This window comes from Octopus sinensis, linkage group LG8, assembly GCF_006345805.1.
Source record: "Octopus sinensis linkage group LG8, ASM634580v1, whole genome shotgun sequence".
Lineage (NCBI taxonomy): Eukaryota > Metazoa > Mollusca > Cephalopoda > Octopoda > Octopodidae > Octopus > Octopus sinensis.
Window position 1 is genome coordinate 62937842 of NC_043004.1, and position 17292 is coordinate 62955133.

The 17292-nt window shown below is 37.3% G+C and overlaps 1 protein-coding gene across 6 annotated transcripts in view; it reads right to left on the minus strand.

The window, feature by feature from the left end:
* The window catches only part of LOC115214825, a 100310-nt gene that overhangs the window by 49211 nt on the left and 33807 nt on the right, over positions 1–17292 (minus strand). For all 6 annotated transcript variants that reach the window (XM_036505422.1, XM_036505421.1, XM_036505425.1 and 3 more), the window contains exons 3-4: positions 13353–13462; positions 5914–6181 (exon numbers count right to left, since the gene is read on the minus strand). In XM_036505422.1, coding sequence (XP_036361315.1) covers positions 5914–6181; positions 13353–13462 — 378 coding nt within the window. The remainder of the gene's footprint in view (positions 1–5913; positions 6182–13352; positions 13463–17292) is intronic.

Below are 17292 nucleotides of genomic sequence, written 5' to 3' on the forward strand. Positions count from 1 at the left end.
CATACATAGGGGCATGTGTGTCTGTGTGGTAACAAACTACGTTCGAAGATACTGTACTTGATATGGGCGGTAGTTCCTTGCCGGTCTATGGCCTACCTTTAACAAACCGGGAAGGCACAAATACTCTGTCTTCACATTTGCTGCGTGAGACATGTTTTAATGTTGATGAGCTTGCCGAGTACATAGCCGACAATGAGCCAAAGCTCCTTCCAGAACACAAGTTCGCTTACAACTCCGTTGTTAATTCAGTCCGGGCCAAAACTGGGAGGATTTTTTTCCTGGACCCTCCTGGGGGCACTGGGAAAACTTTTGCCAACAAATTAATATTGGCTGAGATTAGGCGAACACAAGGCATTGCTCTAGCTGTGGAATCATCTAGAATTGCGGCTACTTTGTTGCCAGGCGGCAGGACAGTTCACTCCACTTTCAAGCTTCCGCTTGACTTAGCGAAGACTGAGACACCAACTTGCAACATCAGTAACAGCTCCGATCAGGCAGAAGTCTTCAGACGATGCAAGCTTATCGTTTGGGATGAATGCACGATGGCCCACAGACATGCTCTTGAGGCACTAGATAGATCTCTCACAGACATCAAACACTCTTCAGCTCCCATGGGAGGCATAACACTTCTTCTTTCAGGGGACTTCCAACAAACACTTCCCGTTATTCCCAAAGGGACTACAGCTGATGCAGTAAGTGCCTGTCTTAAGTCATCCACATTGTGGCCACTGGTGAAGACTCTCAACTTAACACCAATATGCGTGCTCATATGCGACTTAATATCATATCAGCAGCATTTCCTCACACCCTCCTTGCACTTCGCGAAGGCAAAATACCAGGGGATGAAAATGGTAATATTGCCATCGATTCCATTTGTACCATTGTTAAAACGCATTCTGATCTCAGAGATGCAGTGTTCCCAGATCTACAAGCCTACAAGCTAATTATCAGAATATGGATTGGCCAAAGGGCTATTCTGGCCCCGAGGAATAAAACTGTTCACCATATTAATGATGAAATGCTAAAACTCATTCCTGGGAAGTCTATGTATATAAGTCTATCGATACAACTCCTGACCCAGAGGACGTCATCAACTATCCAATAGAGGTACTCAATTCCTTTGAGCACCCCGGACTACCACCACACATTCTCAAACTTAAAGTTGGTGCCCCTATAATGCTCATCAGAAATTTGGTTCCCCTAAAACAATGCAATAGTACACGTTTGATCGTTATGTCCTTATCTCCCACCGTAAACTTATATCAGTATTTGCCTGAATAATCATCATAATTCAGTGCAATCATTAACAGTACTTTCAAGCAATTCAGCCCCGAGCATCGCCGGGCAATTCTGCTAGTACATATATATATATGTGTGTGTGTGTGATTGTGTGTGTGTGTGTGTGTGTGCATTAGAATTCATTTCAAAATTTCACGTCAATAGAGTAAGAGCCAGTAGGTAAAAAGCCGGCTTCTTCATTGGAATTTCGACAACATCAACCGGGTGTATTTCTATGTATGTATGTATGTATGTGTTTAAAATTGTATGTTTTGATCTGTTATGATTTATGTTTGATTTACGGATGTTTTGATTTATTCATGTACCTGCATATCTAGACCTGATCGTATATACTTAAATGATAATCTAGAAAATTTTACAGATTTCTATATTTCCAGTCATCTTCGATCTGTAGTCTTCTCCTTTCTGGTTGTAAGAAGCCTAATTTCTTGAGGTTGGTACTTACGCTGTGTCTTACAGATCCCAGTGCCCAAATGATTACAGATATGAACTTCTAGTTTGGGAAATGTAACGGTAGATTTCTCAATAGGCCGGCGTAGGGGTTTTCTTTTTCGCTGATCGTTATCTTTATGTTAACATCCGTTGGGAAGCTGATTTCCAAAACTGTACAAAGTTTCTCTTCTCTATCCTAAATTATAATGTCAAGTCTATTATGCTTACATTTTATTGAGGTTTTAACTGGGACATTCCAACATCAGAATCCTCATTTTCAGTGGCTATGTCTTCCACCATACTGAGGAGTTTAAGTTTTTGGGTTTCAAGTTTAACCTCCCGACAGATCTCATTATACCATGTCTTACGCATAATATCCTGTCTAATCGGTAGATAGTACCGTGATGACAATTTTTGAACAACTGCTTATGCTGTGGGTGATATCTTTGGTATTCAATCCATAAAGTCTGCACTGTTGTCATATTTTTCTGCTTTGCCTGCATCCCTGTCCATTTTAGTAGATATGTCCTGTTCCTGAAGTGGAAGCGCATACCTTTCAAGGTTAGAAGTAATAATCCGTTGTTGGTCCATGATAGGCTGCTTTGATGTTGAATGTTACTTTCTTCTCCGAGGTTTCTACTAACATATCCATCCTTTCAAAGGACATGTTGCGGTAGAATCGTATGCATCATTCAGGCATTTATTTAAAATTATCAGACAAGGGATTCTGCTCAATGAGGTACATTCCATGTCATATGATGTTATCGGCCTCATGTATACAAACATGGTCAAAGGATGCACTTCGACACTTGCTGGTTAAAAGATGTTGCCGAAATATTGAACTTCAGCCTTTTCTGTCTTGTTTTCGTTTTAGGTAGAGGCGGTCTACTTACTGTTGATGCGGAAAATTATGTGCGCTGGTTAGAATCTTACTGGTTATAACTTCAATGGATTGGATCTCATCAAACCTCCAATCAAGTAGCTCAAATGTTGATATGAGAAGTGGCACTGTAAATACATTGTGGGCCATTTATTGCCATTTATTGTATTGAATGCAGAGAGCTCCAAGGTCCATTTTTTCTTTATTTGGCTGTAATATTATTTAGTAACACACGTCTTGTGTGGTAGTTGATGCCATAGGGTACGTCCCCATCCACCCCAAGATACTTGTAACGTTCCACGTCAGATACAAGGTAAACAGTTAAGTTAATGATGGAGATGTTAGTCTGTTTTACAGTTTTTCTCTCTTTTCTCAACCATATAGCAAAATTTATCCTGACCAAACTCAACCCTATATTCTAATAGAATGATGTAACCATGTCAAAGCACCTTTTCATCTCATGCATATTCTTTGCATGTAGTTTCGAGTCATCCACAAAGAAACTGTATTTACTTTTAGTATTTTTGTTTCCATGTGAAGTGGTAAGATTTTCTTCAAACTTCTTTAACGTGAATGACAAGGGTCTTACAGAAAGTATGAACGACATAACAGACTGTTTCTTTCGAAAATACCTCTGTGATACAGAATTTTATCGGTAATAATACAATCAGTCCTTGTATTTAACTTCAAGATGGTGAGGCACGATAAAGTTATGTTAGCTTTCACTATGCTCACTGGGATGTTAGCAAGCGGTAGGGCTTCTAGCATCTGTGAATCGAGTACAGAGTCAAAAGCTTTCTTGTAGTCCGGCCACATTGAAATAAGGTTCCTCCTATGCTCCCGCACCTCTGGCATTACAATTTTGCTTATGAACAGTTGCTCAGGACATACGCTGGCTTCTTTCCTCCCAGAGGCTTGTTCTGATGTGATGATATTACTTTCATAATGGTCTTGGAGGAAGAGGTTTAAACATCCTGTGTATATCTTCTACGTTAGGTTCTAGCACGCAATTGTTCGGCGATGTTTAGCTATGTGGGTGGCTCTACTTTTGTGGATCATTTTTCTCTGCTAGAGTTAGACAGAGTGGTATACTACTGTTCTCATTAAGAGCTTACTGGTACAGGTTAATAGGATATGGTCGGTAGAAGTTTAGCTTCTATTACCAGTATCCAACAATCAAGTCTGTTCCAGGTGCTTTTTCATCCTTAAGTTTCTGTATCACTGTTTATAAGGATGCTACCATCAATGTTGTATGTCTTAGGTGTAATGCAGGGGCTATAACGTCTTAGAAATTGTTCCAGCCACAGAGCATATCCTTTAAACTCCTCTTCGCATGAAGGGGCTTCAATAATGTTCACTGCTTCTCCTCTCATCTCTGTAAAGTACTACTTGCTTTATTGCTTTTCTCTGTCATTCTCTTGATATCGGAATTTCTTACTGACAGCTTTTAGCTCCTGCTTGAGGGTGGTCAGCTTGTAAGTAAATGCCTTCTTCTTAGTTATCGCCACCATCACATTTTGTTGGTGAGACATGTAGTGATTTGCTTGCCCATAATAAGAACAATCACATGGACGATGGTCTTCTAAACCTAGGATTCATTACACTGCTGTAAATAGTTCTCTTCCCGAAGGAGTGCTTCAAAGCCAAAGTTATTTTTCCACGAAAAGTTCCAATGATATATAATCTTGACTACTAATATGACAACAGTGATCGTTGCGGCTGTGCCTGGTATTCACCATAGTTGTAGTTGGGGAACAGTGGTCAGTAACTTTAGCCAGTAAAGTAGTTTGGCAGGCAGCCAGTATAGAATCTTTTGAAATATCGTTAACTGAGAAAACTCGGTGTGTTCTCACATCTGTCACGTTTTCGTTGGCATTCATCATGTTGGGGAGAAGGTTAATTTCAGATCTTTTGTTAATAAAGTTACATTCATGAACTTAGCCCCTACGTTGCTTCTTTGTGTTATTGTTTCGCAGTAGAACTATTTAATTCTGGACGTAGGTCATCCCAATATGATTTCAATTTAGTCATATAACCAACAGCGGGGTTTTGTTTTGCTCTTTTATAACAGTTAAATAAATCAGTATCCAATCCATAACTCCACAACGGTTTCTTCTACAACTACAGCTAGAACGAATCTGCTTTCCTGGTGAGTTGTTGTTTTCGTTCTTTGGTTGTTTTATTGGTGCTGTAGCAGCCATATTGTTTGTAGCGATTGTCTGCATGGTAAAGTCAAGTTCTGATCGTAAACACTACGATCTTCTATAAAAGACTCTTTTAGACAATTAATCTACAGATTAACCCGTTCTTTAAAAAGGCTGACAACTACGACTTCGAAGTTGGGGATAGTATTCATCGTATTTTCAAAAAACAGTCTCCCACACATCGTACGCGACTTCTCGCTTTGAGTGTCCGATATATGTATGTATTGTGTGTGTATATATATATATATATATATATATATATATATATATATATATATATATTATATATATATATATATATACATATATATTCAATGCGATGTATGGATTGTATAGATATTTATTGTGCGTATTGTAACTATATTTTAGCTAACAGGAAGCATATTACAAAATCATGTATTAAATGGATTTTGTACAATGTAAAAAATAGTTGTTTTTTTTTAATATTATCTTTGACTAAAAGCAACAGCAACTCAAATAATATAAAACCCTCAATAAGATATTAAATTACATTTAAATCAATATCGATCAATATCCAGAAAAGAATGATAGATTTCGAAGTGAAATAAATCCGTACAAAATGAACAATAATTTTTAATGGATATATCGAAGATGCAGCTGATATTACGATATGCTTACTTCATTAAAAGGAAAGCAAAAATGTGTATTCTAATGTAATTATATTGGCGCTTCTTGCTGTCGTCTGTAATACATGTATTCATACAACAGAGTAAATTAATTAATACATAACTTATTTTGTACAAAATAATTTCTTCATTTATTTGTTCATATTGTTTAACTTGGCAGTATATCACGTTCGCCCTCACTTTCACTCTGTCACTTTCGAAATTTTCTCTTCAACGATTTACCTATCAACTCATCAGAATTTTTTTTTTGTTTTTCTGCACAGTGGATATATGTTCTGCTGCCTACATATTAATTCAACATATAATATACTTGATACATTTATACGCTATAGATTCATCTATACACACCAGAATTATCTAAAGCATTGCCAATGAATCATTCTGTGTATTTTCTAAAGTAATAGGTAGTCTCTATAAACAATCGTAAAAGAACCTGATAATTTTTTCATACTTCTCTCAATGATTTTATAGTTAATACGAAATCCTGGTGCCGTTATTGTTTCGTCACTTCGGAAATCAATCCAGATAGCATTAGCTGGAATTGTAGTGTTTTGTGGAGTATCAAGTAAACCGTAGAGCTTCAGAAGTTCTGTCGAAGAATTATTAGCAGCATCGAGGCCAATACCAATACTCAACTGGTCGTATATCTCTGTCTGGAACCCTGTGATTTCTAGAAGGATTACCGAGTTAGCAGGAGCAGCAATTACCCAAGAGCAGAACTGGAAAATAAATCAAATATTCACTGATGTAAATCATAAAATTGCGTCACGTTCTCAGTTTCTTTTACACATATAACTGGCAATTATTGTGTGCTGTTAAGTGTATTAAAATGTAAATCTTATAATATATTCAAATGCACGAAATCCATTAGCTTATCAAAGTAGAGTAACTTCTATTCAAGAATAGAAGTTTTCATGTAAACAATATTTGGTCAGTGTAGAAACTATATATATGTTAGGAATGCCATTGTTTTGTTGCAGATGAAATAAAGATGTCATATAATTACTATGTGGAGCCACGTGGCTTAGTGTTTAGGGTGTCAGCATCATGATCGTAAGATTGTGGTTTCGATTCCTGGACCGGGCGACGCGTTGTGTTCTTGAGCAAAACACTTCATTTGACGTTGCTCCAGTTCACTCAGCTGGCAAAAATGAGAAACGCTGCGATGGACTGGTGTCCCATCCAGCTGGGGGGAACACATACGCCATGGAAACCGGGAAACCGGACCCATGAGTCTGGCTAGGCTTTAAATAAAAGCCCGCATTTTTTAAAATATAATTACTATGATAAACGAGTCCGGAATTATTACGCCGTATTAATTATAGGGTTATTAGAACATTGAAGTTCACTCCAAAATAAAATGAAATACTCCGACAATGAAGGAACTTCTGCGTTTTCTCTCGTCTTAAACCAAAAGAACGCGAAAATTAGTGCATTCTAATACGCATGAATATCTGTTGATAGGACACTAATTACCAGTCCATTGTGCTACATATGAAACAACCTAGTAGCTTTGTATTTATTATGCAGAACTCTGCTTGAGGATACTTTCCTCTGTTGCATTTATAAAAGGGCTTAAATACAAAATCGTTATCAATATTAACTGTCTATATTGTCAAAACATTTCTATCTAATCATGCTGATAGAAGTGTACCCATTGCCTGGTTTTAGATTTAAAAACACCCAGGAATATTATTGCCCTCCGACTGCATAGACAGGTGCTTCCAACATATTATCGCACACGTATTAATACGCAGATTACTAAGCCAACATACTTTTCCTTGAACATATTCACATTTTGATATAAACTTTGTTCCAAGAGAGAAAATAGATAGGGAGCGCCTTAGAGTGTGCATCTCGATCACGGTTGGCACATAAAGGATATAAGACATCAAAAACTGCTAAAATTACCTATAGTGAGACAATTATATAAATAAGTGTAGCTTTGAATTGCTAAAATATTCGCCAGCACGCACAAACAGGATATCAAATCAGACAGGTTCCTTCTATATGCTGAATCAAAGCGAAGAAGAGAGCCGGTGTAATTGTTAGCGAGTATATCTCTTTAAATGTCAAATTTTATAGTACTGAATAGCGATGTATACGTTAAACACAATAGTAGTTTTAGATAAATTTGACTCAATTAATTTGATCAAATGTCTTGCAGTTTGACGGCCGTAAGACATCTAATCAAACATATCCTTTAAAAAGCTAGTAGAGCTGAGCAACAACAACGAATCTAGGTGAGGTTGTGGAAGCATTTTTAAATTCAAGAGACGCTGAATGTGATATAGAGAAATGAAGCGTAAGAGTTATAGAAGGATTCTAAAAGCATCCTAGACGTTTATAAAGTTTTTCCAATATTTACTTAATCGCAATTTAAATATTGTTCACAAACAGCAAAGGAATTACCAGCTATCGATTCGAATGTAATACTTGTAAGCTTGGGAAAAGAAATGCCTTATACGTGGTATAATCAATAGGCATAAGAAATGTTGTCATTGTAACGAAGCTAAAACACGCAGATTAAAGTCGCTGAATATGCGCTTTAAATTTTCAGGTTCTAGCACACTTCCGCTGTGTACACAGTGCTTGGAAGGAAGATGTATAACGGGTGATCGTCGCATTGACAATGACAGGGTAAGTTAAGCAAAGAATCAGTATCAAGTTTTGTCAAAAGCTTGGCGATATCTGCTTAGAACCCTACGCAAAGTTCTAACAAGGTTTTCATCGTTCTCGATACACTGAAAGAGATCTTCTGCAGTTGAAATCCGAGTGTCCTTTTGGTCAGCTGAAAGTAGTTTTGAAACAAATTTGGCAGACACGCATCTCATACTAAAATCTTCAGTGATAACAGAGTGAACAGAAACGTAACTAATCTGTCCATTCTCTGAACTCGTACAGATGGTGATTCGACGATTTCCCCTCAAAGCTGCATGCATATCTGCGATGGTTTTTCTCAGATCTGCTGGTTGTGGGTCTCCGTGGACGTTCGTCAATATCGACATTTTTCGGCCAAATTGGAAACGTTTGAACCACTCGTTCACTTGTGTGCAGCTCATGCACCCCTCTCCAGACAATTTCTGCAACTGTGCGTAGGCCTCTGAGCAGGTATTGCCATAACAAATTTCTCTGTCATGGTCAATGCGATGATCATACGCTACACACCTTCCTTCATAGGAGTGCTGTACACTCAGCGGAAGTGAGCTAGAGATTTAAAACTTCGGTCGCTTGCAGCGTAGATTTCGAGGTCAAACTTTACCAACTGGCTTTCCTCTGCCTGCATTAGTTTAGTTACTATGGCAATAGTCCGGGTACTTATTGATCAGATCTCGTAGATTTTGAGATTCTTCCACATAATCAATTTGAAAACTATTTCCCCCGCCTCTCTCTCTCTCTCTCTCTCTCACCTCGTAAATCAGGAAACACCGCATGTGATTAAATGGAAAGTATTTGTGACATCCATACCTTATGTGAATGGATCAAATAAATGTAGATTTTCTTTGGCTGAAAGATCACGCGGTTTGTGGCATATCATACCATGATCTACTTTATCAAAAGCTTTTACATAATCAAGGTATATTACGTCCACATTTGAGCTGTTGCGTGACTGCCTCAACACCCATTCATAATGTTGTAAGAACTGTGTCAGGCAGCTCCTACCTGGTCGAAAGCTCTGCTGGGTAATCATTCAGCAAGGAATGCGATTAGTTTCCTTCTGACTATCCGTTCCATGAATTTGCGGATGTGTGAAGTCATGGAGATAGGCCTATAGATTTGGCATCTACTCTGCTTTCCCCTTTATAAATTTGGCATATCATTGCTTCCTTCAGCTTGCTTGGCAGTCTGCGATTTCCAAGAAATCTCTGGAAGAGAATCTGGAGGCGTTTTGCCAGAACACGTTTAATCGATATGAGGAGGATTGTTGGGAAACCATCAGTACTAGCAGTTGAGTTTGCGTCCACCTTATCTATGGCTAGTAGTATATCTTCCTCGCTAATGTCGATGTACCCAATCGTAACTGCCTCGTTGGTTATAGGTCAGACGGCAAAGGGATCCGCTTGTTCGTTCACTTATCTGTTCTTTTGAACTGTTCATTCCGTCCCTCACTGATCCTGGTTGGACTCTCTGGGAGCGATCCTATCTTGCAGCGTATTGATTCTGTTTCTTTTGCATAATGAATGAATGCCTTTGGATTTGCCTTAATGTTTTTTATAACCCAGGCTTCTTTGTCTGCACTCTCCCTTACAGGCGTTTTTCAATCTCCATCAGTGTTCTTTTTAGGCGGGACTTCTCGCAACTTTTGGAATGTTGGTTGGGGCAATTTGCAACCTTCGTCTTTCATTTCATGAGGATCTTCCTCTCCCTTGGAATCTTGTTCCTTCTTGTGTTGGCCTTTTGCACTGGGACATATTTCTGGCATATGGTTGCATAACAGACATGAAATATTCTAGTTTCATGCCAATGTCTGGTGTGGAGAGACATTTCGGCCAGTCCTGTTTGAGGATCTCTTTTTGGATTGTTTTCTCGTCTGATTTGTGGAAGTTCAGATTGAAGAGATTTTGGGTGCTTCGTTTAGGCTGTAAGTTTCTGGCTACTTCCGCCCGAACATAGACAACTCTATTATGTTGTGATCTGAGACTAACGTCGCCATCACTTTCACATTATGAACGACGTCTATATTGTTTCTGAAGCAGAGGTCGAGAATATTAATCGCCCAAGTTGGTCTGAGTAAAACTTACACCATGAATAGAGCACTGGTGAGGTTGAGCAGGGACTCCTGTTGTGCTTGTTTGCAATGAGTCATTCCTCAGAGCGTGAAGCCTGCGAGACATTTGACATTGGAAAGTTGAAGTCATCCATAAGAAATACGCTCACGTAAGGTTCCAGTTTAATGAAAATTTTCCTTAATTCTTGTGAGGCAAACTTCAAACTTGCCTTTGGGATTTGGAGCATCCGGTTGGCGAGGTGTATTGCATATGACTATATTGTGTTATGTTATGTAAGCAATTAGACTTCACATACTGAATTTGAGTATGACAGTAAGACCTGGGGTGTGAGGTCATCACGGATGTATACAGCATGTCCAACGTGGCTCGTTTCCCTTCTGTCTTTTCGCAGTATGGTATATTTTGGTACTTGTATTTCTGTATCCCGTATATGCATATATATATATATATATATATATGTGGGGGGTATGCATGTGTGTTTGTGTCTGTGTACATGCATATATATACATATACATATATAAATATATACGCATATACACACATACACATTTATATACATATATATGTATATGTATATATATATATATATATATATAATATATATATATCATATTATATATTATATTATATATATACCATATTATATATATATTATATTATATATATAAATACACGCATACACACACATTCACACACACACACACATATATATATATATATATATATATATATATATATAAATATAATATGTGTATGTATGTGTATAATACACAAGTGTTTCAAAATTTATAACGGTGAGAAGACCGCCAGTTCAGGCCGTTAAACTGAAAACCACAATTCTAATAAATTTTAGCCTTCTTTTTGTATAGTTAAATATTTCAATTCTTCGGTCACATAATACACGGTTAAATTTATTCAGCACGTTGGTTTAGGGCATCCGATTTGAATTTTTGATGTATAAAGATGAAACTAAATACGCATGCGTTTACTTTGTGTTTGCGGAACATAGTAAAGTTTTATAATTATACATTTTACAGCGACTTTACTGACGAGCCACAGAGGGTTGATTAAGCAATCAATTGACTTATTAATTGATTTATTTAATCAGTAATAGTGAACTTCTGGGGATATAGGGTTAATTGAGAGTATTATTCATTCAAATGTCCTGCTTGCTTACTAGCAATGGACCATAAGAATGTGTTTTCGTGTTTGCGATTTGACTGTCCTTTTTATCATGGACAATTTCCACGTGGTATCCTTCTCTCCATGTATAAATTTTTATACACCCTTATATTATAAAAATATTTATGTCTTATGACTTTTATAAATTATTAGTTTTAATAATTTTTAAAACTTATCTATAGTGTATAGTATTAATTACTTACGGTATGCAAATTAGGGACTCCTTCATAGAGCAACGGCTGCAGTTTTTGAGTATATAAGAGTTTGGCTGCTTGTTTCTCCGGATATTGTAAAAGTGATGAAGGTCGTTCACAACGTTTTTCAGTCTGCGGAGAAATTACTTAAATTGGCCCTGTTTATAATTATACCATATGTTACGTATATATATATATATATATATATATAAATAAATATAAGAGAATGGTCACTATGTGGCTCATTCTAGCACTAGAAATTCCAAAAGGTTTCAATATATATATATATATTTCAACAATTGAGGGTAAAATTAATTAATTATTAATCAATTTCACCAAGTATTCAGTATGTAAAGGGACCATTTTAGGCGAATTCAAATACGTTCTCAAATAACCTTTGCATTTGATTTTTTAATGTTTTTTTCCCCCATACCTTTGTGAGTTGGTTTAGGCAAACACTATCTGAGAGAGATCTTCTTTAAGTATTAGAAATAGCTGAAGAAATTTCTTTAGCTGCTATTTCTAATGAGTTCAGTATGTGGCAAAGTAATTTATTTTACTAAGCCCTTATATATAATGTAATATTTTGAATTCGCCTAAAATGGTCCCTTTACATACTGAATACTTGGTGAAATTGATTAATAATTAATTAATTTTACCCTCAATTGTTGAAATTATAATTCATCTTTCTCTGTTAAATGCTGCGGTTTTCACCGTTAATACATGGTGTTTGTCAATTTTAACCCACGCTGGTGGAAAGGGGAGAGCAGAAATTCTTCGCTTGCATATTCGAATTTGGTAGCACTTTTAGTTCGAGCAGAATTCTAGAAGTGATAAGAAGCCGAAAGGGTATGCTCCCAACTTTCAGTGTTCCCAAATCCGATTCAAGGAATTCTGAGCTGACGAAAGAAATGTCGAATTGACTAATCTAGAAACGTACGTTCTCAAATAACCTTTGCACTTGATTTTTTAATGTTTTTTCCCCCATACCTTTGTGAGTTGGTTTAGGCAAACACTATCTGAGAGAGATCTTCTTTAAGTATTAGAAATAGCTGAAGAAATTTCTTTAGCTGCTATTTCTAATGAGTTCAGTATGTGGCAAAGTAATTTATTTTACTAAGCCCTTATATATAATATATATATTATATATATTTATTTTATAGAAGGAGCTTCTACAGGACTAGAACTGTTTCATTCAAAAGAAATCATCAGGAAGCTTCCTGATGATTTCTTTTGAATGAAACAGTTCTAGTCCTGTAGAAGCTCCTTCTATAAAATAAATTAATTTACTCTGCTATGTATTGAGTACCTTATTTACTGTGGTTAACCCCGACTCAACCCGGGACCTACATATATATATATATATATATATATATATATATATATATATATATATATATATATGCATATATACATATATGAGTGTGGGTATGTATGAGGTGGTATTGATATATATATTTCCTCTATTGTAAATTCTGTGCAGAATTTATTCTGTTTAAATAAATCTGTGTCGATTTATTTAAACGAGAAATAGTTTAAGTTTACATTATCGAAAACTTTGCACTCAGTTCACTGAGTAAACAATGACAAATTTTGTTTGACCAGATTCCTCAATCCAGTTTTCTGCTGCACTTTTATTGTCTTTACTGACACTTCTATCAAAGAATTCTGAAAAGATTTTTCTGAAAATCCATCGAGAATATTTGAATGTATAAAAATTGCGAATTTAAAATTTTTTCGTGACTACTTTTAAAATTATTTGTTTATGAAAAGAATGAACTCACCTCACTATTTGAATAATGCCAAAAAGGATAACCAGGTGTTGACAAACTACCTTCTGATGATGTCAATAATTCATGGCAGAATGGATTTGGTAGTAAATGAACCGAAGCTTCTGCAAGAAGTCATTAGTTATAATTTGCTTTAGATCATTATTCGCTTCTTGTAGTTTTCAAAGATAGCATCTTTGATATATCTATATGTTTCTTCCTTAGCAATTCATTAGCATACACCACCATTCATTGAATTGTACTGATGAACAAACACAGAAAATTAAATTGTAAGAAAAAAAATTTTAATGTTTCTCCTAAAAAGACTTTTCGATTATGCCTGTAGCATTCTGACGCACATTTGACTAATAAAGTATTAAAAAAAAATAATATTAATACTCACAATTCAATATCCAGAAAATACAACTAGAAACGCAATATGAAATAAATATATTTTGATATTTATCACACAGTGAATGTAAAAACACACTCTGCGCATTTAATACGTGGAGGCGCAATGGCCCAGTGGTCAGGGCATCGGACTCGCGGTTGTAGGATCGCGGTTTCGATTCCCAGACCGGGTGTTGTGAGTGTCTATTGAGCAAAAACACCTAAAGCTCCACGAGGCTCCGTCAGTGGGTGATGGCGATCCCTGCTGTACTCTTTCGCCACAATTTCATTCTTTCTTCTGTTGGCCTGCTCGCTTAGCCAGGTGGCTAAAACAATGCGAAGCGCATTGTGACCAGCGATGTGTAGCAACATCTAATAGTCTAGTCGGTCACGTGATCACGTGATAATATAATACAGAAGATGAATGGGTTGACTTCAATTCATACTACGCGATTTTCGATACTATAGCTATTGAGCAATTAATGGATTACATTACATGATAAAAGGCGAAGAGGATTTCATAATGCAGTTTTTACTCTTTGTGAAGATTTGTTTCATTACGTACATTACAAGATTTATATCATAAGTATGCGTCAGTCGTAAAAGAAAGTGGAACTGAGACTGGATAATTTTGTGTCAGCTGCTGATGGCGGGGCAACATCTGTGTGGATGAACAGGCCTACACGGGAGGGAGTCGTCTTGATTGCTTCAACTGTATTTGCAGCTCTCAGCATATGACTCATAATTTTCCAGGGGTAGATCTCGGGCATTTTGAAACCGCTGACTGCCTATTATATTGCAGGGCCAAGAAGCTTCATTCATAACCACATGGTTCCGTGTTCCGTCCCACTACGCGGCACCTTGGGGAAGTGTCATCTACAACAGATTTGTGAGTGGATTTGGTAGATGGAAATTGTAAGAACCCCGTCGAATATATATGCATATATATATATATGTGTGTGTGTGTGTGTGTGTGTGTGTGTGTGTGTGTGTTGTGCGAGCGCGTATGTGTGTGTTTGTGTGCCTGTATTTGTCCCCTTACCCCGCAATCGCTTGTAGTTACGACACCGATAAAATATGTACTAAGCTTACAAAGAATAGGTCCTGGATATATGTATATATATATATATATATATATATATATATATATATCTATATATATATATATATATATATATATATATATATATATATATATATTATATATATATATATATATATATATATATATATATATAATATATATATATATATTATATATTATATATATATATATATATATATATATATATACACACAACTTATAAACAAGGGCAAAAGAAAATTATTTCTATGTCAATATGCGGATAACAGACTTTTAAATCGTCAATTCCACATGTTATAAAATACCCACTACAGAAATACGTTGTGCTCGATTTCAGCACAACGTATTTCTGTAGTGGGTATATAATAACATGTGGAAATTGACGATTTAAAAGTCTGTTATCCGCATATTGACATAGAAATAATTTTCTTTTGCCCTTGTTTATAAGGTGCTTATAATTTTAACCTTTAAACGTATTTTAATATGCTACCACTTTTTTGATGAAATTTTTTTCTGTAAAAAAAATTGATCCTATATTTACTTACACAGATGCACACACACACATACATACATACATACATACATACACCCACACACATACACATACACATACTTACATACTCCTATACGCACATACATACACACATACACACTCACACATACATACACACACATACTTACACACACACTCGCCTGCACGCGCACACACATGCATGACTAACACCCATACACTCACACTCACATACACACAGACCAACATATACACGCACACGCACACATACACGCACACACACACCTACACTCCCACACACATACATACGCACCTACATACACACACACACGCATACACACGCATACACACGCATACATACATATATTACACACGTACACACACACCTACATACACATGCATACACACACACAAACACACACGGACGCACCCATACATACATACATACATACATACACCTATACACACACGCCCACACACCTACATACACACACATGCATACACACCCACACACGGACACACCCATACATACTCACATACATACACCTATACACACACGCCTACACACCTACATACACACACATGCATACATACACACACATGTACGCACATACACACACCTATACGCACATACATATATACCCACACACGTGCACACACACATACACACACACATACGCACATGCATACGCATACATGCATACATGCATACGCATACATGCATACGCATACATGCATACATGCATACACACACACACACGCACGTACACATACATACACACACACATACATAGACCCATACACACACATGCATCCTACACACACAGACATACACACTCACACATACATACACACACACACACTCACTCACACACCTGCATGTACGCGCATACACATGCACATACACACACTTCCACACACACACACGTACATACATACACACTCATACACACACACACGGACATACATCTATATACACACATATACACACACATACTTACATACATTCATCGGACACACTGACACCCAGACTTACACACAGACACACTCACACATCCACACACATACATACTTACACACACACTCGCAGGCGCGCGCACATACACGCTTGTGCACGTTCGCGCACGCATACGCGCATGCATGCACCACGCTCTTGGTTTGACCGACTAGATCCCCTGTACATATCTGGGGCCGGCGCGTGTCTTTGTGTTCTCCCACGCTACTCGCCGCGGGACCACTCTTCCATCTTCCCCTCCCCCCTCCGCTGCAGTTTTTCCTTAACCCCCCCTCTTTGTACACACACGCACACACATACACACACCCACTCACACACACACATTTGCATATATATATACATTACACTTACACACACTTCAAATTTACTTGCCATACACACAACTACGCACACTGGATACACTACCACTCTACACACACACTGGCACGTTACATACGCCCCCACCCTTTCCCTCCTTCCCTTCTTCCCTCCTTCCTCCCATTTTTTACCACTGACCACTCACTCGAGACTTGCTTTGTCATCTGTTCGCCCTGCACGCACTAACATATACATATTTTTTGTTTTTTTATCTCGCCTCACACACACATACACACACGCACACGCACACACTCACACATACATACACACGCACACACACATACCTCCCTGTTTCTGACCTGCCTTTCTCACTTGCTAGGGTACCCCCACACACTCCTTTAACTCTACTACTGCCTGCTACTAGCCACTGTCCACCATACACACACATACACACACACGCACACACACATACACACACCCTCGTTTTCTCGCACACCTTTTTTACCATTCCCTCTTTGATTCAGTTCTCCTGTTTTTAAAAAACATTTTCCTCCTTTTTTACCACTTCCGTCTTTTCAGTATGTGACCTCGTGAAGACTACCTGCAATTTTTTTTCCCCTGTCCTCCCGTCTCGGGATCTTTCTTTCTCCTATGTTTC